This window comes from Rutilus rutilus (genome assembly GCF_951802725.1).
Source record: "Rutilus rutilus genome assembly, chromosome: 7".
NCBI lineage: Eukaryota > Metazoa > Chordata > Actinopteri > Cypriniformes > Leuciscidae > Rutilus > Rutilus rutilus.
In genome coordinates this window covers 18,498,558-18,521,704 of record NC_140221.1, presented here as the reverse complement: position 1 = coordinate 18,521,704, position 23,147 = coordinate 18,498,558, and the positions used below count along the sequence as shown (strand labels likewise).

General features: G+C 38.4%; 1 protein-coding gene across 1 annotated transcript; it reads right to left on the bottom strand.

The window, feature by feature from the left end:
* Positions 1-6,405: 6,405 nt before the first annotated feature.
* LOC311293911 (arrestin domain-containing protein 3) lies at positions 6,406-13,280 on the bottom strand. The gene is made up of 7 exons (XM_084414472.1): positions 12,916-13,280; positions 12,581-12,622; positions 12,328-12,388; positions 8,433-8,580; positions 8,115-8,211; positions 7,562-7,818; positions 6,406-7,093 (listed from the first exon to the last, which is right to left on the bottom strand). The coding sequence occupies exons 1-7, from the start codon at positions 13,175-13,177 to the stop codon at positions 6,752-6,754; spliced, it is 1,209 nt and encodes a 402-aa protein (XP_084270598.1). The 5' UTR covers positions 13,178-13,280; the 3' UTR covers positions 6,406-6,751.
* Between the last annotated feature and the right edge of the window lie 9,867 nt (positions 13,281-23,147).

The window sequence follows — 23,147 nt, the reverse complement described above, 5'->3', positions numbered from 1 at the left end:
TCCCTAACTCTCTAAGCATAAACAATAAAAAAAGTCAAAACTCCCTATTTCCTAAATATTATATAGCCTACAAATGGAATATTTACAAAGACAAGCAAACAAATCAGTATAGGGCAAATACTAAAATCAAGGTCAGTAAAAAGCCATTAGTTGTAATCACAAATGTCCAAACTAGTCGATCACACAAAATATCTTTCAAACAAGCAATCACACAAAACACTTTCTCAAATCACTCAAAATGACGAATACACTCCAAATACTAACAAATAAGATCAATGGCAAACACAGCAAGCGAGCAACAAGTCTGACGAGAAGGACAAGTTGTTTTATAGCAGTTTATAGCAATTATAGCACAATTTATGTATGTCTTCCCTCATCTAACAACTCAGTCCATTAGGAGAGACTGCAGGACTAAAATTGTGTGAGTCCGATGACCATTTTGAAGTGCGTTCAACTTCGTCAAATGGGCGAAGAAAGTTTATTTGAACAGACCCTCAAACCCCTCTTTTGATTTGCGATCAAGTCTATGCAATATACACTTCAGGTAGACTTAGACCACAATGCAACATGATTGGGATGACATAGCAGATCATGCTTTATTTACCCCCACCCAGATGACTGTATGTATGATATTGGAGTTATTTTGACATTAAACAGTATAATACGTTTAGCTATACTGAAGCTGACTGTTATAGTTTATTGTATTGTTATAATTTTCGTTTGTGTCATTTTTGAAACTGTGGGCTAAATAATAAATCAGCTCCATTGCAGATTCAGAGTGATCAAGGGCTTAGGGTGTTCCATTTAAACACATTGAAAGGGTTCTGCCATTAGTGGGCACTTACATCAGAGTGAACTATATGGAGGGAAGTTAGCAAGGGACCGGCATAAAAAAAATTGGACTTAAAGGCAGCCATACAAAATGTGCAGTGGTGGGACGTCCCCAGGACAGGTTTGAGGAGCACTGTTTTACAGATTTGCTGGTGTCAGCTGATCAATCAAGGTGTAGTAGTAACAAAGCCACTAGAGGACAAGCCTGCAACCTTTAGCCTAAAAAGCGTAATGGCTAATGCTATAACGCTGGTACACAGGAAAGGAGTGCAAAGGCCGTTTTTTATAAATGGATGTCAATGGAGAGGAGGCTTCACTACACTAAACGAACCGCTTTTGTGAGGAAACACCTTATCATTTAAGTAATCGACAGCCGGTACGCTAATCTTCAACATGTTTTATGCTAAACAATACTTGTTGGGATGTTTGGGAATGTTGGGAACGATTTTATTATGATAAAAAGGTTATTTTATAAGGGAAGGCAGAGAAGGTAATGTCGTGACAGGCAGGGCTCATTTACTCATTTATCATTAGACAAAATGATTAATTTAAGTGTAGGCTACATATTGTGTTATATTGTATGTTGTTTAATTAAAAAAATAAAACAAAGTGTTGTCAACTATTGTGTGCCTAATGATAATGATATAACGCTTTTTATATAATTGACATAATATTTACATAATTATAAATACATATAATTTTAATGAATTAAATATGTATTAAATTACAAATAAACTTGATTGTGCGGCTAAAAAAGGGGTTTGGGCGGGTGGACAAAATTTGGGCTGGTTTGGGGTCAGTTCGGCGGTTTTCAAACATCTACATTTTAAAGTCTAATTGTTAATAAACAAAACTAAAGTGTGCATGTAGTCCATAAAATCAGTCATCATGACATTACTAAACACACGCCCATGCAGAGTCAGCTGGCGTTGGTGTTGACATCGCCGACGAGCACGCACTTTTAGCCAATCAGCGATAAGCAGGTAGACGCGATTTAGCGCGATAACTTGTAGCTGTATATTCAAGTGATCTCTAATGCCAAAATGGCATAAATATACAGTAAGTTGTGTAGAGTAAACAGTGAGATAGTGAGCAAGTCTAAAAATGTGGATTACACATTTGGGAGATGACTCGATGGCTCTTAATAAATGTAACTAACTCTGAGAGCACAGTTGAATGACTTGAATTGAAATTGAATATGGGATGACTCCTGTCCATGGTCACGTGGCCTAAACAGACATCTGCAACCTTTGCACCGTCCAGACTGCACTCTGGGTAAAATGATCCTTATCAACCTTGAATGACATGGCAATAAAATGATATCCCATTATTTTGGCAGTAAAATTTTGGGCGGGTTTTTCTTGGAGTGGGTGGGTTTTGGTGAGCTGCTATTGGGCTGGAAATCACCATCCCAGTCTGGCAACACTGCCAATGGTAAGAGATACAGACCCTCTCATCTCCCTAATATAAGACCATATCTGGTAGTAAGTCTGCAGGAATCTATCAGTCTTCTTCCTGGACAGAATACAAACAAAACACTTCCCACACACTGAACAGAAAACAGATAGGGTTAACATTAAAGCTGTATGTCCAAGGTCTCAAACTCAGCTCCTGGAGACCCACTGTCCAGCAAAGTTTAGCTCCAACCAGCTCCAAATCACCTGCCTGAGAGTTAGTAGTAATCCTGAAGACCTTGCTTAGCTGGATCAGGTGTGTTTAATTAGGGATACTAAAGTCTGCAGGGCAGTGTCCCTCCAGGAGCTGACCCACCGCTCTGCACGTTTTGTAGCCTATGTCTCTCTTGTGTATCCGATTGGAATCTAATCTAAAATTATTGACAATTAACAATATTAGTTATTGACAATATAGTGTATCGCAATTGTTCAGATCTGATTTGTGTGTCCATGCCACTCTTTAGTTTTCCGGAATATCTGCATTGGGTTCTATGGCAATGACATTGCGTTGGTAGGTATAGACCTTATGCGCCAGAGAAACGAGGGCGCCGCCATCTTTAGAATATTGTCTTTGAACTTCCGTTTTTGCAGTCGCTCTGTATATTTCTATGGCATTGCTGTCCAGGAGTAATTAGCTTTTGAAGTGGATTTACTTAATGTAAAGTTAACGAAAGTTATCATGAGGATTGTAATGTTTAAAGCAGATGTCTTAACAAATGTCGGTAGACCGGTAAGATTTTAAAACGAGCCGTTCATTCATAAATACGCAAGATCGCTGTAAAAATACAGACCGGAAGTCAAAAGACAACGAGCGCAGCGCTGAAAAGGGGCGGCGCTACATAAGGTCTATACGCCAAACAACAACAACAACAACCGCATATAGGGGTTTTCAATACAGATTTTCTTATTTAAAACATGACGATGTGCAGCCGGATTGCAGGACTACTGCGTCTTCTGAGGCAGCGGCAGAAATGTAGGAGGCTGTATGCCGTAGCTTCATCAAGCACTGTTGTCTCCGCCGGTTTTAAAACATGTCTCCGTTATATTGTTGTTTTCTGCTCGTCCGGCACTTTGCAACAACACAACCTTGCTTCTGCAGTGACTTTCAGCATGTTTCCATATAAGAATATACATGGGGTGAGAAAGTCACATAAACCACTATAAATCTGATCAGAGCAGTCAGACTGAAACTGATTTCCAGAAATGCGGTTTGAACACAAAAAACGTATTTGGACTGACAGTCTGAACGTAGCCTTAAGCCGGGATAAAAACATCATAACTGTGAGCCATGTCACACTGTAAGATCTCAGTTGTCATTAATGTCAGACTGTATGGCAGTCAAGACGCGTTAAAAACAGACGCGAGAACTGGAGTTTTACATCATCCATCAATAACAGGTTCGGTGATGTCAGCTGCATTACACGAGGGATTGACATGGTGGCTACAAAGAAATCTCTAACGTTAATTTTGGTCATGGCTTGTCTTGAAAAATGAAGACAATTTGACGGTCGTCGTAGAATTCACACCTTCTGACACTGCCAGAATTTCGTAGGAGGTCAAATATGACCACAACGGTCATTAAGCGGCTGTCGGTGAACATGTCAAACTAACGATCAAATACTTCAGGTTTTAGCCTATATCGACAGAACGTAGGCTCACTATTGGCCATCATCACACGCATCACACACATGACCAGCGTCAGCCAATAGCGAGCCTACGTTCTGACATACAACCCATAAGCGCTGCGCTGTTACACTACGTGAACTCACTCAGAGGCAGAAGAAAATGAATAGTTGAATAAAGTTGTTATTTTTAGGGGGTTTTGCGCACAAAAAGTATTCTCGTCGCTTGATAAACTTAAGGTTGAGCCACTGTAGTCACTTGGACTATTTTAACGATGTCTTTATACATATTTCTGGGAAGGCAGATATTGTCATGTAGATTTGTTCAGGACAGGACTCTTATCAAACATGTAAAGTCTGAGGCAGATCGGACATCGTATGCCTAAGTTACAACAAATTCTTGTTTTGTGGCGTCGAGGATGTTCAAAGTGGCTGACTTCCTGTTGTGTTTAGAGCTATGCTCCAAGATACTTTTTTTTTAGGTATTGGGTCATTACATGTATGTACCGAATTTAATACCTGCATGTGAAACGTAGAGCCGGGGCAATATTGTAGGTGGCGCTATCGAGCCATTTTGCCACACCTACATCTGAAACCCATATCACATGTAAATTTTCACCACTTCTGAAGCGCGTGCAAAGTTTCATGAGTTTTTGAGCATGTTTAGGCCCTCAAATAAGCGATCTCCGATTGCAACGTAACAGGGAGGAGAGTAAAGATGGAAAGCTCCTAAAGCTTAGTTCCATATAAATTCACGGATAATTTGTTGTTTTGTCATTAGTGAAAATCAATATTGACCTTGTATTTGAAAAAGGATCCTCATATAAGAAACAATACTAAAATTCAGAGTCAGTTCATTCGCATTCGGAGATCGACTATTTTTGACTGACAAAATGCTGGCGGCCGGAAACAACAACAGCTACAGTGAGTTGTGGATATTTTGGGGATATTTAATTAAATTTTATCAATCAATAAATTCCACTAGAAACAAACCTTGTTGTATTATTTTAATTTAATACTGTGAAGCTGCTTTGATACAATCTGTATTGTGAAAAGCGCTATACAAATATACTTGACTTGACTTGACTTGTTCAAAACCTTTCTTTTTAGTAACCGCTGTGTACACAAACAATGTTGTAAATGCTCGAGTTCATGTGTAGAGCCCCTGGTGATACTTCGAGCAAAGTTTCATGTTGTGTCAAGCCTTCTTAGTGTTTTAAAAATAGTGATTTTGATGCTATTCTAGTAGTGCCCCTAGCACTCCCATTCAAAAGGCAATTTGACCGAAAACGAAAATACGGTCAATCTTAAAAATGGCGTTTCCATCCTAATTATGCTTTTAAACGATAGTTTGTCTCGGGTAGATTCACAAAAAGACCCTAGGTTGCATTTTGGCGAGAGTTATGCTTTAACATTTTCATATGAAAAGTATATTTATGCTTATTCAACAATATATAGATATACCCTCTTTGTTCTTGTTTTGCAATTTCTATTGTATTAAGCATGTGATATGTTCTTCTGATGTAACATAAAAGTTACCCTTGTACATGTTATTTGTTGGAAATAAATCATAAAAAAAAGAGGAGTAATGGGATGACAGAGTATTAAAAGTGGACATTGTCGGCATTAGCGGCCCAGTCTGTCTTCCTTGCTAGAATAGTATGAAGTAGGAACAGTGGTCAGAGACATTTTTAAAAATGTTTTTGTACTGCAATAAAGGATAGCGAAGTTTTAAGACCTGCGTTTTTGGAGCACATGGGAAAAGGGGGACTGGAAAAACTGGAAGAGAGAGCTACTCTCTGAGAGAACAAAGGAAATTAACATTTGAACTCACTCTTGTGAAGTTAGCATCACCATTTGAGACGCAAAGTCTCACCTCAGAATACATCTCTTCCCCTCTTTCCCCACTCTCTCATGCTGAGATCACATGAAATTCACCCAAAAATCTATATGGTTTAATGTGAATAATTATCATTGAGTATTATACATGTTTGGTATCACTTAAAATGTCTCAGTGCGACTGGTACAAAGGTCTCATTCCCAAAGAAGTAAAACAAAAGGTAATACGTTTTTTAAGAGTTTAGAGATAACTGGCACACAAAGGAGGGTGGGTCTCCAGGCAAACGGCCTCCTGTTCTCAAAGGTGTAAACTCAATGTAAATTCCCATTGTTAGCAAATGTTATATAAAGAAATGCAACGAGAAGGATCAGCGCGATTCTGTACCTCAGATCAGCCTGTGAATGCTGAGAGCGGCCGAGACTCTCAGCATCATGTATTTCCTAATGTTGGGTTCACATCTCTTCTCTTTATTCCAGAGCCTTTGATGTTTTGTATTGATTATCTTTGAACTGATTATGTAATTGGCATGATACATTTACCTGACATAATAAATTGTAAACATTATTTGATTTTATTCTAACGGACTCTGACATTATTTGCAGTAAAGAGTTAAAAAAGAATAGTCAAACATTCGCTCACATTTAATGATGCACAGATATCATTAAAAACCTTTTCATTTATGGAGTCAGATGAAATAACGAGAAAATACATATGAGAAAATGTATTTCATTTAATCAAATTACTTTGCCACGAGAAAAGACCTTCACCCGCTGACCGGATGCCTCCATTGGGCCGATCGAGCCGGGCCTTACAACTACAAAGGCCAAATAAACCTGACATCTCAAAAACTGCAGCTTATACTGTACATTCCTTGTCAAATTAAGAACAGTCCTAAGTTTAAAGAGGCACAATAATAGGCACCAAGCTTGAATTCATGCAGATAAAACCATGAAGTTATAATTGACATCAGAAGTGGTAGTCAGAAGTTTTTCTGGTGAAGAAGACTAAGGCACATTAGGAGAGGATTCTTTAGTGCTTTGATTTGGATCATAAACTGGTGCAGATTGAGTCGGATAGAAAACAGGCAGCATGGCATTTGGATTTGGGTAAAGCCCTGTAGCAGCTCCTGGATAGGGCAGCGCTGAAGGGTCATTCAGATTGGGGTAAAGTTCTGCATATGGAGGTGGTTGTCCACCAGGATAGGGCACAAGGTTAGGCTGAGGCGGCGGATATGGCTGGAATCCCCCAGGTGGGCCTTGCCAGGGAGGACATTGTTGGTCAGCTGGAAGAATAACCACAGGGAATTTGACTTCTGGATCTGAAGCAAAAGACACATCCAGAGAGACCTGAAAGACAACCATGTACAGAATAGTTCAAGCAAACTGTGAAACTATGTGTTGAAGTTACAAAGGAGAGAAAACAAATTATTTATTTTTGCTTTACTCTTTGTATGCTGTAAAATCAATGTTGTTATAGTCTCTTTTACCACACAAATTAGAAAGCATTTGAGAAATTTTTGACAATTAAAGGAGTTTACTACTTCCATTTTCTTTTCTTTTAATGGTGAGTAAATGAAAGAAAACTATTTTTTTATATACTTTATTTATTTAGATTTTATTCTAAATTTCTTCTGCAGAATCCAAAAGAAGATATTCTGACATTTGAAGAATATTTCAACGGTTTCAAAATATCTTCTTTAGTGTTTCAAAAAAGGAAAGAAAGTTGTACAGGTTTAAAATGACATGAGGGTGAGTAAATTTTGGAGGTGAACTGTCACTTTAAATATAGCAATATTAAGGAAGATAAAATAGCACCTTGAGATCATACTGCACTTTTATAATTCTGCAGTTTTCAATGGTGACAGTCAGGTCACGTGGAAGGTTTATGTCCACTACGGATTTTGCCTTTTCTCCAGATGGGATGCGATCTTTAGTTTCTTTGACTATATCCTTAAGTCCTTTATTAGTGCTGCTGCCAGCAATGAAGGTCTGTTTCTGCTTGAGGCTGTACTTTAGCTTGACGTCACGAGATGAAGAGTTGTCAATATCAACAAAAACTCTGATTGTTTCACCTGCAGCAATGTAAGGAATTATAAGGAGTTAGATGCATTTATCAACAATGGAAAACAAATACAAAATGACTAGATAAAGCAGTGTTTTCATTTAGTGTGTTTAGGAGAACAAAGTAGTCACATTCAGAGAAATTGGAGATAAATATCAATAGAAATATTTACATCCAGGATTTTTATGCAATATCTCAAAATGTGCATACAAATATGTTGATGGAAACCCGGCCATTGGCATTACAGGCTAGTGTCTTTAGTTTATGCAGCTTTGAGTTGCTTAAGAGCTACACAGATGTCATCACCTTGCATATAGCCAGTTTTGTCAGCTGCTACTGTCATTGACATTTTTCCTGAGCCAAAAAGTTTCATCTTCTTGTCTTCTGTGCCAGATTGTGGTTGCTGTATATATACACACATGTATACAAAAACAAAAACATTATTATTTTATTTTTTAAATAAGTAAACTAAAATTACATAAAATTTTCAATAAGCTCTAGGTCACAAGCAAATGGTTTAAATCACATTCAATGAGTTCTGATAACAGTATAAGCATTTACATAATCTCTCTATTTATCAAAAGATGAACACCAAAGAGTCAAACATGGTATTATAATTCATACCAGTAAATGATCATTGGTCCCATCATTCCTGGGCAAAAAGGATATTTCCGTACATGTAGTAGATGATGGCTTCCAAGACCTCTTCAGCTTTACCATCAACACATACTTAACCGAGCCATGCTGTCCTTTAAAAGATGGAGGCATGTTTCTGAAATTAAGGTAAAATAAAAATCTTTTGGTTTTCAGAAAAGACTGACAAGCATTATTATAGTGCATAATATGGTCCTATATGCACTTTAGCAATTGCAACTATGATAAGTTTTAATTTATTCCAAATAACTGTTAGCATACCTGCATATAATATACTTTACAACTTTTTTTTTTTTTTACTTCACATAACATATCCAGAATATTATTAAATGAAATATTCTAGAATAATGAGCCATGATTATGACTGACATCTGCTTTTTCAGATGACAATGATGCAGGGGTCAGTTTTGCCTATAGGGTCATTCGATGTCAACTCAACCAGAGGTCCCCGGCTAAATTCTTTGATTTTGATCTTTTTTTTTTTTCTGTTGAAAGGAATACATAAATGATGAAGAAAGCCAAAATAATACATTTCATGAATGTATATTCATGAATGTAATTCACTGTTTTGTATAGGGGGGTCAAAATTTTCACCTTTGAAATGATGACTTTAGAAAAATGGCAGCATCATTTTATTTTTTACACAGAGATTGGTAGATCTATTTGTAAAATCTGTTTACTTTAGCAATCTTTGTGATATCATATGCCAACAGTGACAGTTCAAAAATGGGAAAAGGCACTTCTTGTGTTTTTTCACAAGTTTGCATGCCTGTAACTCAAGTAGTATTACATCTTAAAGGTGCTCTAAGTGAGGTCATGCGTTTTTTAGGCCAAAACATTTTTTGTCACATACAGCAAACATCTCCTCACTATCCACTAGCTGCCTGTCCCCTGAACACACTGTAAAAAAAAAAAACAGCCCAGGGTCCACAAACGGCAAGAAAAACAAACTGGCCCAACCTGGACCACGAAACATAACAAACAGTGTTCCAGCCAATAACCGACAAGAATGATTTGGGGGTGAGGGTTGGGGGGTTAGTGCGCGTGCACATGAAGGGGGGTGTGGGGAGTGGAGGAGAGAGAAGCATGAAGAGGAAAGTTAGCTAGAGGAGAGATGTCCTAAACAACGACAGTGACTAACGTTAAAAATGTATATTCTTGAGAATTTTGATATGGCTGACACACGACCAAAGAGACGACGCTCCGATGAAAAAATAACAAAGAAGAGGGAAAAGAAGAAGGAACGCGAATTTACATCAGAAAAGCGTTCTAAAGGTGGCGAGAACTCCACGGGCAGAAGGGCTTCCAATCCGACATTCGGGTGGCTCTGTTTTTGCTGGACAGGTGGGTAAATCCAGTTTGGTTTTTCTAAATGGTTCATGACTGTTTCAGGAAGCACGGAAGGGAGGGGGAGGGGATGGGATGAGGAGGAGGGAGGGTCGAGCTAGCCTCCGTTTTGTTTGACAATACTTTGAACGTCAACAAGAAGTGACTTCACCCAACATCGCCTAGAGCACCTTTAATATCCTTCTGGTTCTAGTCAAACTTTTCTGTTGGTATTTTCATTTTAAAGGCCCTATATGGTTCAATCCCAGAGATATGGGGATCTTATTGTGGTTCCATGAGAAAATTGGTCCATTGTACACATTTTTAGTGGTCGAAAACCAAATGTGGATTTGCATACTCTTTGCATACAGGCAGCTGATACTTTTTCCCTTTAAAGATGATTATCTGAACAACAAATAATGTTGAAATGCATCTCGTTTCAACATAATTACATAGAACATACCGGTCTAGAGTGCCATACAAATACTTTTTCCGAAGCAGCAATGGAATCTTCATTTTTAAGGCCCTATATGGTTCAATCCCAGATATATTGGAATGGTAATGTGGTCACATTTAGTTACACGATACTGCATATTTGAACTCTTGGTAGTTTCAGAAGCTGTTAAAATGAACAAAATCCCATCTTCCAAATATCCCTAAAACTGATTCAAATATAGATTCTAAAAAAAAAAATTTTTAGAGCAAGTTAATGTGCCTCACCTTTCCACCATTTCAGATTTGGATTTTTGGCACTCAGGTATATTCCATGCAATTGTGTTGATAGAAAAAATTAGATACAATTCTAGTTTCAACATTATTGGTCGTTCAGATATTCCTATTTAAAAGAAAAAAGTATCAGCTGTATGCAAAGTGACCCACATTTGATTTACTAAAAATGTGCACAATTAACCAATTTACTCATGGAGCCGCATTTAGATCTCCATATCTCTGGGATTGTGCCATATGGGGCCTTTAAAATGAAGATACCAAAATAAATGTTTGTTAAACACCAAAATATAAAAGGATATTGAGAAATCTTTAAAACTTCTTGAGTTACAGGCATGCAAACTTAGGGCAAAAAACACAAGAGCTTTTTCCCATTTTTGAACTGCTACAATTGGCATATAATGTAACAAAGCTTGAACATATTTAACAAATATATCTATCAATCTCTGTGTAAAAAAATAATAATGACGATGCCATCTTTCTAAAGTCATTTTTACCCCCTGTAATCTGGCTCCAAATCTCAGGTGAAAATTGTCATTTTAACCCCCTCTACAAAATAGTGGATTACAGTCAATATGCATCCATATATTTCATATTTTGGCTTTCAACACTATTTACAGGGTTCCCACTCTTTCATGAACACCAGATTCAAGGACTTTCAAGGACTTTTTCAAGCACCTTTTATTTTGTATCAAGACAATAAAGCTGGGTTTGTTACTGTCAATCTGGATATCATTACTGCAATAAAATCCAATTAGGAGAGAGGGCTGGTACAGTGTATGAGAGAGAGTGGGTTTGAACCAGAGATGCAGTTTGTATCTTTCTCATTCCTGGTTTTAATATGTATTTAACACTGGTTTTCTTTTTCATGAACCATTACTTGATTAAAAATATTAAAATATGGGAGAATATGCAGGGTTGCTGCACTTTTTTTTAAACGTAAAATTTAAGGCATTTTAAGACCTGAAGAAATAAAAATGAATACTGTACATTAGAGGTGTGCAATGACAAAACATAATATCTCAATATGTTCAAAGTTTTGTTAATAACAATAATTAAATATTTAGCTGAGTGTGTTTTGTGCTGGTACCATGGCTGGTTTAGGTTACGTTAATTAAACTAATTTTCAGGGGCATTTTTTTTACCTTAGCCTATATAAGGGCATTTTTTCTAATTATATGTCAAATTCTAACTTTCAAATGATATTCAGTTGGAATAATAACAGTATAGGGCAGTTCCCAATCAAATGAAATCATTATTAACAAAATCCATCTTTGCAGTGCAGAGGTGACACAGAAGCGGCATCAGAAGTGGCATTACAATTGCATAAATAATGCTATGAGATTTTTATTTTTTTATTCAATATTTAAATATGAAATGATTTCTTCATTTCCCTGGCACTGACTGCTTCTCACAGGTTTATCATGCAGAGCTCGCATCACGATCCATGCGCTCACGGCGCTCCTTCATCAGTAGCGCCTTTTCATTCTTGCTTTTGCAGTGCATAAAGGCCAATTTTTTAAATAGCACCATGCTACTCTAACAAAATTTAGTTCAAGTACTTTGAAGAAGAGTGGGAACCCTGTATTTGTTTGTCTTTCTTAAGAAAAAAATACTAACCAAATCAAAAGTTTAAGCTGGGAAAGTTTCCGAAATTTGTTTGATTTGGCACGGAATGACCCTTAATATTTATATTCTTTATGTTCTTCTTTACATTGTGTTTATCGGCTATTCTTTTTTTTAACTGTTCACATATTTACACAATAAAGAACAACTACCATTGAAGTACCATATATTGTGTTTTATCACTCACTGTTGAGGAAGCTGAAATCTGAATGGGAAAACATGACTTCCTGGTCTAACCACTGGTCCATCTGTGAAACAGAAGGCATGTTAGTATGAGTTAAAAGAGTGTTGTGTCAACTTGTGTGTTCCTGTTTCAACAAGCTTAATTAGTCTAATCTAATGTCAGCAAACAATCTTTTCAGGTTTCCTGAAACTTTTATGTAATTTAGTTTTATGTCATTTATTTATTAGTGCAAGGTATATGAAAACTCATCACTTACAAGTCTCTCCACTAACAAGAGTGGTGTTCTTTTCGTTTTGTCCTTTAGACATCACAGTAAGAAATAGAAGAAGTCAGTTATTATTTCCAAATCTTATCACACACACACACACACACACACACACACACACACACACACACAGAGAGAGAGAGAGAGAGAGAGAGAGAGAGAGAGAGAGAGAGAGAGAGAGAGAGAGAGAGAGAGAGAGTAACTGCCCCTACTTTGATTTGTAAGTTCACTATGAGCATTTATTTTGCCATTAAATTATTATATAATTAAATGATGCACACATAGGCTACTACAAGTAACGTTAGCCTACTACTACTACAACTTACCTTTTTTCGAGCTCTCTTGAATGAAGTATTGCTTTAGTTTAAAGTATCTCTCATGGTCGCTGTAGGTTGTTTCGTCATCGCCTGAATTTTCAGTCCATCTCACGTCCGCATCTCCCGTGAACTTCACAAAAAACGTATCCACCTTTATTTCTTTGGTCACTTCCAAAACAACTCGCCCCTCCACAATGTCCCCACTAGTAAAAATATTGCTTTCATTAATGGGGTCGTAATGGAGAATAAGCTCTTTGATGGATCTTGACATTGTATTGACGACTGAATATCCTTCTTCTTCTTTGGAATTCTGGCGTATTCCGCACTACACCTTAGGCACATACCACCTACTATATCCGACTGTTACCAGAGAATGTCTAATAGGAAGAGAATTAGCACTCTCTGCTTACTTCCGGTTTCTGGACTGGCTGCAGTAACACGTCTCTGTCCATGCGGGGGCGCTCGCAGGCGAGTGCAGAATGAATGGAGGTCTATGGCGAAAACCCCTCAAAATCCACTTTTCTCAGGATATAATTTTTTGTCTAGTAATTTGAATGTTGTATTCGAAAGGAGATGCAAAGAAATTACACATTGCTGGGTGTTAGATTTTTTAGAGTCTCTTATTTGATTTAAAAAGTCTTTTAAAATGTCAATGACGTCAGAATGCTGACGTCATTAGCAGAATGCTAGCGTGTTATGGGCAACAACAACTCAACCTGTAAGAAATCGAAAGGACATAAGTACTCTTTCACTCAACTTTCGACCTATAACCCATGTTGAACTTGCAAAACCTACAATAAAATCTGAGATTTCTCAACGGCAATCGGGTGAAAGAGACACATTTAGCCGTCTAGCCCCATAGACTCCCATTCATTCTGCATCCATTCATGTTATTTTTTTTCCATTTATGTTGATTTATGAAAAGTGAACAGCACGAGTAAGATAGGATGCGCAATATATCGAGACATGGAGTGGGTCAGGCATGATTTTGACCACTTCATTAAGTTTTGTTTTGTAGACAACCTTTCAAAGCTTGAAATGTCTTTAAACGAAATAATTCAAAACGAAAAGAAATAGGCTACTCTCTCTACTCTCTTACTGGATTATGTAATCCATTATGTGCATTTCTTTCTATAGGCGCGAATATGGCGATTGTCAACTTCATCTTTGCTGTCAGAAAACACTAGTTTATTAATAAAAGTCAATGCACGCGTCACCGGATTTACAAATGCACATCTTGCTTGTTGCAAGCACACATATTATGTCGAAATATCGAGATGTTATGATGAAATAATATTATTATTAATAATACATATTTTAGAATATTTGATTGAATGCTGAATGTTGCGCTTGTTCAATTTAATAAAATTAAAACTTGAATTGTGATCATTAAAATAATTTAATATGAAATATTTAGTGGCCAAGTTTTCCTCATATATATATATATATATAGTTTAAGTAGCGATAGTTCATTCTAAGTTTACTCAAGTTGAAGACTAATAAACTTAGGCCTACTGGCAATATGCATTATTATTTTGAAAAAGAAGTAGATTATCTTAATATCAAAGCATTACATTTTCTCTGGACTCAATGATAAATACATGTCTGACCGTTGGAACGAACCAAAAAAAAAAAAAAAAAAAAAAACTAGAAAATCGCATTCATGACGATTTATGGTGATTTTATTTCCGTTAGACCTTTGCCTACATTGACGCTGATGCATTAAAGAGGAGGGGCTCCCCTGTTCCAAGATGGCGGCTCTATTGACGCATTCGTTCCGTTTATATACTGTCTATGATTCGTTCCAATGAACTGCCGTAGTGCATCTTCCGAACTGCCGACATCTAGTGTATATATCTATGATGTTCAGCCTTGGCATGTTTGTCAACCTAGCAGCGACAACATCACTTCCGTTTTTTTATTTATTTATTTATTTTTCAATAAAATAACGTTAGTTTCGTTATGTTCAGCCTTGTCTATATGTTTGACAACCTAGCACTCAGTGACAACATCACTTCCGGTTTTTTTTATTTATTATTATTATTATTTTCAATAAAGACTGCCAACTACTGTACCGTTAACAAATTTACTCTACAATATTTTAATGGTGTATACACATTGTTTATGTGATTATTATTATTATTAACCATAATAATATCAATAATAACAACAACAATAATAATAATAACAAAGGCATTTCTTTAAATCTACTATCAGCAACAATAGGATAGCCTAACTGTTTACATTGAATTAAATATTTTTTCAAAATATAAAAAATGTTTTCAAAATAATGTTCTTAAAATAGTTTATAGAAACTTTGTTCTTTTACCTAAACTCATCATGACTCACTATTATTTCATCCCTAGCTCATTTCTAAATAAAGTGAGTATTTTCCGTATATTTGTTTTGAGTACATTTTAAATGCAATTTTAGTCATTTTTATTTTTACATTTCTTATTTATTTTTCATCCTTATGCATTAAGGAATTTGAATTGCTCAAAATAAAAAAACATAAAAAAAAAAAAAAAAGAATGTCCTATACAAATAAACTTGCCTATATGCTGTATAATCTGGTTTTAAGATTGGATGAGTTTGAACTCTCAGCCACTAGGTGGTGCCATTTGTCTTCCTTTTTGGACAATTTTGTTCTTAGTTAGTCGGCATAATTTTGCATTTGTGTCCTTGTTTTTTGGTCTGTTTAAACCTTGAAGTTACTTACCATAAGAATTTTGTCATGAAAAAATTGGAAAAGAATTGTCATAAAAAATGTATCAGCTATTGAATCCAGAGCATCTGAAACCGAGTCTAATAGAGGTCTAACAGATGCCATCAGAGTTCAAGCCTGGTAGGTATTTGAGTCTAGCCTAATGTTTGGTTTCTATCACTAGATGTCTCTATCCACAAATATACAAGCTTACTATTGACGAAACTGCTGACAAGCTCTGGTTTATTTACCGTGTTGACATATTTTCTATTGAAAGTGGACGTCTGGGTGAGACGTAGCCTATAACTAATATGCAATCATAAATTTACAGCTAAATGTAAGACAGAAAATATTACCGAAATAGCTGTAGAGGAATAACTAAAATAAGCATTATTTACCGTCACCATCTGGTTATCATTTGACCTCAAGAGTTTTGTACTTTTGCTTAATCTTGAAGTAGGCTATAGTACCCCATAAAGGTAACATTACTATAGTATGATTTAATTGTTTTTCCCAGTAAAAATACTTTTACTCTACGGTAATGGTTATAGTACAGCTTCATTTTAAACCTCTCGAGGTTCCCCTAATACTATATCCATATCACTTTTATTTTCGTATATAAACCGTTACAGTTGAGTGCAGGGAAATTCTATAGCAACTCGTTTAAAAGGGGTCACTAACTTTCTTTTATTCAGCAAGATATTAATAGTTAAAAAAACAAATCTAATTAAAATTGAAATAAATGCTCTTTTTAACTTTAATGTATCCTACATTGATAATAGTAAGAAATGTTTCTTGAGCACCAAATAGAGTGATTTTTGAAGGATCATGTGACACTGAAGACTGGAGTGATGACTGCTGAAAATTCAGCTGTGCCATCGCTGGAATAAATGACATTTCAAAATATATTAGAATAGAAAACAATTGTTTTAAATTATAAAATGTCACAGTATTCTTATAGTAATAATAATAATAATCAAAATAATTTTATAATATAATTACACTTCCATTCAAAAGTTTGGTGTCCTTTTTTATGTTTTTGAAATAAGTTTCTTATGCTCACCAAGACTGCATTTATTGGATCAAAAATACTGTAAAAACAATAATATTGTGAAAAATGATGACAATTTAAAATGTGTTTTCTATCTCGATATATTTAAAGATGAATTGGTAACACTTTATTTTAGTGTCCTTGTTGCATGTAGTTCCATTTCAAAAGCTACTCTTAATGAGCATCTATGAATTATGTGTTTAAACATGCCTGAACTAAACACGCATCAATTCTGCTTTGTTTGCCTGGGGGAAGGTCATGGGTCCATCCCTGTGTCGCAAATTCAACATCGTGATTGGTTCGTCACAATCGATCTCAAGGACGCATACTTTCACAAAGGGGCTTTAGTTCTAGGAACTTAGTTCTAGGAACTAACCACCAGGATGGTTCCCCGTGAACTAATGGTTCCCCTAAGGAACGTTTTCTGGTTGTATTCGCACCGCCACTTGGAACTCTGAAGTAAAGTAAGCCGCGCTTGTTGTTGTTACTTTTATTTTGACGGCGTGGCGGGCCTTTATTTTGATGGCGCTGAGAACGTCAAAGTCTGAGCAAACAAACAATGCTCGCATTCACTGTGTTCAATAGTTTACGATCTGTCTAACAGTCCTGTCTAATATGCTATTCGATAGAACTATTAAATACATAGAAAGTAGACAGTAATGAAAAGTTAGTAGTGCATGTGGTTGATGTCCAGTGATGCTAGCTGAGCAGAAATATATAATCATGTTTCGCTTCCCCTCAAAGTTGCATTGGATTTTCTCCTCAGCGTAAAGGTTAAAAGAGGCCCATTTATCACTGTTTTCCATGTTCGTAGAGTTGGTTTCTGGAGTAAATAGGCTATAATCTGTGTGCTTACACAGCCTTTTTAAAAATGGCGGGTGCTGGTGTTTTGCGTGCGTTCAGCAAATCAGCGTACATTAATGTCACTGGTAGTTCCTATAGTGCTGGTTCAGTTCCTATAGTGCTGGTTTAGACCCTACTCTGAAGTAGGAGCTAAAATTAGTTCCTCCAAAAAACTAAACTAGTTCCTAGTTCCTGCGGTGCATACGCGACAAAATCCGGGTACTTCCACCAATAGTTCTAGGAACTATAAGGTTCCACCGGTGCGAAAGCCCCTAAAGAAATTCTGCCACCCACAACACAGGTTTGCTTTCAGGGGTGGCCCAAGCACCCAGATCGGGTTATTTCTTTCGGCCTAGTCAGCCCGCACATACACGAAATGCATGGATACAGGCTCTGTTGCGACTCCAGGGCATCCACATTTTAATCTACATAGATGATTTGCTGATACTGGCCCAATCTCAAGAGCTTGCGCTTCGACAGTGAGATGTGGTCCTCGTCATCTGGTCTCTCTGGGTGTGAGACATCTGGTCATCTTCTCGATTGGCACATCAATTGCTTCTGGCCCTGAAGTACTTCCTCCAGCAGCTAAGAGGCTACCATGATAGCATCGCATTGGCCGAACCAAACTTGGTTCTCAGATATAATATCCATCCTCGAAGGTTGATGGGGTATCAGTCGGGAAGCACCCTTTGATTGCTTGCGTCATTCATGGCACCAGCCGACTGAGGCCGCCCATTTGAATCAAAGTTCCCTTATGGGACCTTTAAGGGGCTTTTGTACCAGATAGTTCTAGGAAATTAGAAACTAACCACCAGGGTGGTTCCCCGAGAACTAATGCAGACCTGCCAACCTGTACGCATTTGGGTAGCAGATACGCATTTTGACCTCAAAGTACGCTGGTACGATTTGTCACTCTAAACTACGCAAAAACCTGGTGACGCCTCTGCACGCGCAGCCCTTAAATCAAGCAACAGCAAAAGAAGAAGAGTTGCTGGGTTCATTCCCCAAATAGCTAGTGGGGATGATTGACAGATGCGTAAGGCCTATCATTAAATCGAAAATCGACACCAATAAAGAATCCTGCTCGATCCCCCTTCCAACTCCTGAAGGTAAACGGCTTGGGGTGGATGTGGAAAGCTGAAATATTGTATTGAGTTCTCTGGATTCGATGATCACATGGGGGTGATCGCATGGATTATCTTAAAATACTCCGTTATTCATGGCCCCTCAGATAAGAGGAAGGCATCATTCAGCCATGCAAATTATAAAATGCTCAAGTAATGCTGAACAATAAATGTAAATAAATTTGAAATCGCTATGGCTTAGTGATTGTGAAAGTGCTGTGATTTGTGGATTACTGATAAGCGCGCGTCTGGAGAAACAGGCGTTTATTTATTCATTCTCAGTGTTGAGAAATGTAGCCTGCATGTGGTACGTTATTGTGTTAATAATAACTAAAGTACCTAATTATGTTACATATTTATTTTGTATGAAAAAACTAGTGCATTAGTTACTTATAGATTAAAAAGTACCGTTGTATCAGTTCTGCGCGAGCTCTCTCTCACAAACACAGACGTGCGCACACAGAGAGAGAAGATTGTAAAATGAAAATTGACGGGCTAAGTTTAAATTTTGTTCTTGCTTGTGTTTTTTTTTGTCAAAATGTCAGAAAGTATTTTGTATTATCCATCCGTGTTTTTAAAATTCATTACATGATGGACGTTTTACTGTTAACACAGCCTTCATGTCGGATTCGTCTAACTTATACTTGATATTCTTTTAGAATAAGTGATTTGTTTTGCTATTATAGGACTCCTGTCTATTAATTGTCAACTGTTTTCTATAAATATGTTTGTATTGGCTAACATTTATTCAGCTAATGCGTGTCCTGTTTAAAATGTGCATTGTTCAATACAAAGACAGCACGTCACAAATATAATCCCTTTTTTCTGTTGGATTTAGTATCATATTTGGATATTGGAATAATAAATTAAGTAGCCTATCTTAAATGTACACACAATGTTCCAATGTTGTTGTTTTTTTACTGTTTTCAGGGGTTTCTTAATTTTAGATTATATGACCAGCACACATTATGCAATGCAATGCACATTATATGCCCCCGCATAAACTTTAAGGATATTTACCACCCGGTTACATCCTCCCCTGCTATAAGTCAGCGTCTTTGATGACTAACTTAATCGCTGATTTTGGCATTCATGGCACCCTATATGCCTAATCTCAAACAATGCAGTGCCAATACTGGCCAATACTTGAGACACCATATCCGTGCTGACGCTCACTGCATTACAAGCGGACCTGGGTGCATTAAATTAATTGGTGTGAACACCTGCAGTTGCTCGCTTGCATCTGCACACAGCTGGAACTGGTAATTCTCTCTGGACTGGGTTACGCACTTCACCAGTTTCTAGCTCCTCAGACTGGACACGCTCATCTGGAGCCTCTGCATTCAGGACCCACACCGTCAGACTCTGCAGAGTCTCTATCAGTATCCGTTGAAACTTGTACCTGGCCACCTTGAGAGCTGTCACCTCCCAACCCTGAAGTAGCCAGTGCCTCTGAGTTCGTAACTCTTACCTGGCCTGTACTTCACCTCAAAGTTGAAGACAGACAGCTGAGCTACCCATCTCTGCTCGATCGCTCCTGACTTGGCAGTTTGCAAGTGACAAAGCGGATTATTATCCGTAATCACCCACGAAACTTCTCGACTACAGCCCACTTAATTATTTTTAGTAATTGCGATCGTTCCTCTCTGCATTACGCAACCTTCTGCTTGCATACGCAATGACCCTCTTCTTGTCATCCTGTATCTGGTACATAATGGCCCCTAAGCCATTCTGGCTTGCATCAGTTTCGAGGATGAAGGGGCAAGTGAAGTCCACAAAACCAAGCACAGGTGCCGTCGTTAACTTTCACTTCAACTGACTGAATGCATGATCACACTCATTGGACCAACCAGACCTAAAGTGACGACCACTCTTTGCACACCTGCCTTCACGCAAGCAAGCATTTACCAGGTCATGTAAGGGTCCAGCTATCTTCGAGAAGCCCTCGATAAACTTCCTATAATAGCTGCAAAACCCTAGAAATGACCTCAGCTCCTTGATGGTTTTTGGGGTCTTCCAATTACTGACCGCAACAACCTTGTCCAGGTCAGGAGAAATCCCTTGTGTCGACACCTGGTGGCCGAGAAAACAGCACTTCCCCAGCTTGACCTTTAAAATTTTTAAAATGCCGAATGCCGTCTTGGCCCTATCCCGGTCACTCACCACGATCTGATGGTACCCAGAGGCCAAGTACACAGTTGAGAAAAACTTCGCTCCCCTGAGGGCATCAAAGCTCTCGTCAATTCTGGGTAGTGGAAATGCGTCACGCCTTGTCTTGGCGTTGAGCTTCCGATAATCCAACCCGTCGGTTTTGAACACCAGTACCACAGGCGAGGCACAAGCACTCACACTCTCCTGAATAACACCCTTTTTCAGCAACTTAGTGATGTGCTCTCTGACCTCCTGGTACTGATTTGGTGGAATTCGCCGGTATGGCTGATTCACTGGTACGTCATCAGTCAGATGTATCTCGTGCTGAACCTTCTCTGTATAACCCAAATCATCGTCCTCCAAGGCAAACATACTTGCATACTTGCCCAGCATGGCTTTTAACTGAACCTGCTGTTCAGGTGTGCCTCCCATGTCAATGTGACCTACACCCATAGTGACCCATTCTGTGTCTGCTGAGATTCGCTGAAACCTCATCTGCAGGACGAACGCACACTATAACCATCTACTGGAGACAACATACCCAGATGGGCCCTAGGCTGAAGCCAAAAGATCTTCCTGAAACAGGTTTAAGTACTCTCACTGGATATACAGGTAACTATGAGATGATCAAGTAGGTACTACAACCAAACCTCCTGGTAAGGGCGTATTTGCTGGTTCTACCAACCACACTGAACTATCCTTTTTACTGGATTCCATCCCCTTAATCAAGACAGTAGCTGCCGACCAAGCAGGAGCAGGAGTCTTACCCATGACCCGTGCAAATGAAACTTACTCAACTAGCTCAACTGATTGTGCCTGCTGGAAAACTGCCCTCCAGTCAGAATCCAGCCTTCCAGCGTGGTGTCTAATGGCGCTTTTCCACTGCATGGTACGGTACGGCTCGGTTCGGTACGGCACGCTTTGGCGCTTTTCCACTGCATGGTACGGTACGGCTCGGTTCGGTACGGCTCACTTATGGCGCATTTCCACTGCATGGTACGGTACAGTACGGCTCGCTTTAAATGGTACCACCTCTGTTGAGGTTCCAAGCGTACCGTACCGATACTAAAATGTGACGTGAAAACACTGCAGATCACTGATTGGTCAGACAGAATCATCACTACCAGCGTCATTGTATTTACGACACGAGACACTAAACCCGCTAGATTTAAATAGCCAGTAGACAAAACAAAGCCAACACTGTAGCGCCTGTTTTAAAAGTATTTGCTAAAAAAAAAAGTATAAACTTCAAAAAAAGAAATGGCTGAATCGTGGTCAGTGGACGAGGTGCAGACGTTCCACTCTTTGGTTGCCGAGGAGTGGACGGGGAAACACGGAATGAAAAATTCGCATTTAATATGATGATGCCATGGCAGTAGAGACGGCAACTATTAACTATCAGTCCCACCCACTTTGAAGCGGTACTAACTGCAGTGGAAAAGCAAACGAGCTAAAGCGAGCCGAGCCGTGCCGTACCGTGCCGTACCGAGTCGAGTCGTACCACGCAGTGGAAAAGCGAAGCGAGCCGAACCGTTCCGCGCCGAGTCGAACCGTACCGAGCCGTACCATGCAGTGGAAAAGCGCCAAAACTCAGCGTGAAAAATCTGTCTGCACTTACTGATGATGTTGTTTCCTATGAGCACGGCCACAGACGACGGACTAGGAGTTTAAGTGTACACTTACCAGGGTGGGAATTATGTAATTTTAGGGGCAAGGCCATTTGGCCTCCACCTTTTCTTTTTTTTTAGGGGCACCAAGGCCATATGACAGGGCACAAAGGCCATTGAGTACAATTCAATGGTTTTCCCATTCAGATTGATACCATAACATCCTAATTTGGAATAAGACATGGATTATGACTTTTTTAATAAAAAAAACATTTTTTAATGAGAGAGAGAGAGAGCGCCATTACATCCAGAAGGTATACACCAGGGATAGGCAACTCCGGTCCTGGAGGGCCACTGTCCTGCAGAGTTTAGCTCCAACCCTAATTAAACACACCTGAACAAGGCAATCAGTGTTTTCAGGATTACTAGATAGATACAGGCAGGTGAGTTTTTATCAGGGCGAAGCTAAACTCTACAGGACAGTGGCCCTCCAGGACCGGAGTTGCCTATCCCTGGTATACACCCTCACACAACAATAGAAACAACATAAATGCTAATAAAAATATTCAGAAACAACACAAATGCCAATAAAAGCATTCAAAATATTCATCCAAGATCCGCCCGCTCCACTCCGCTCACATGCTCTGCTTTATACATGGAACTTGGACAGGGCCAGGGCACACAGGCCACTGTGGCCATACGATGATTTTTTTTTTCACGGGGCATGAAGGCCAAAGTGTAGGGCAACGGCTGCCATGGCC

Excerpts from the sequence above, each read along its gene's own strand:
- LOC311293911 (XM_084414472.1), bottom strand. The coding sequence starts at position 13,177 with ATGTCAAGATCCATCAAAGAGCTTATTCTCCATTACGACCCCATTAAT. Across the intron at positions 12,623-12,915 it reads TCAAGAGAGCTCGAAAAAAG|GACAAAACGAAAAGAACACC; the intron begins GTAAGTTGTAGT and ends TGATGTCTAAAG. Across the intron at positions 7,819-8,114 it reads CAAAACTGGCTATATGCAAG|GTGAAACAATCAGAGTTTTT; the intron begins GTGATGACATCT and ends ACATTGCTGCAG.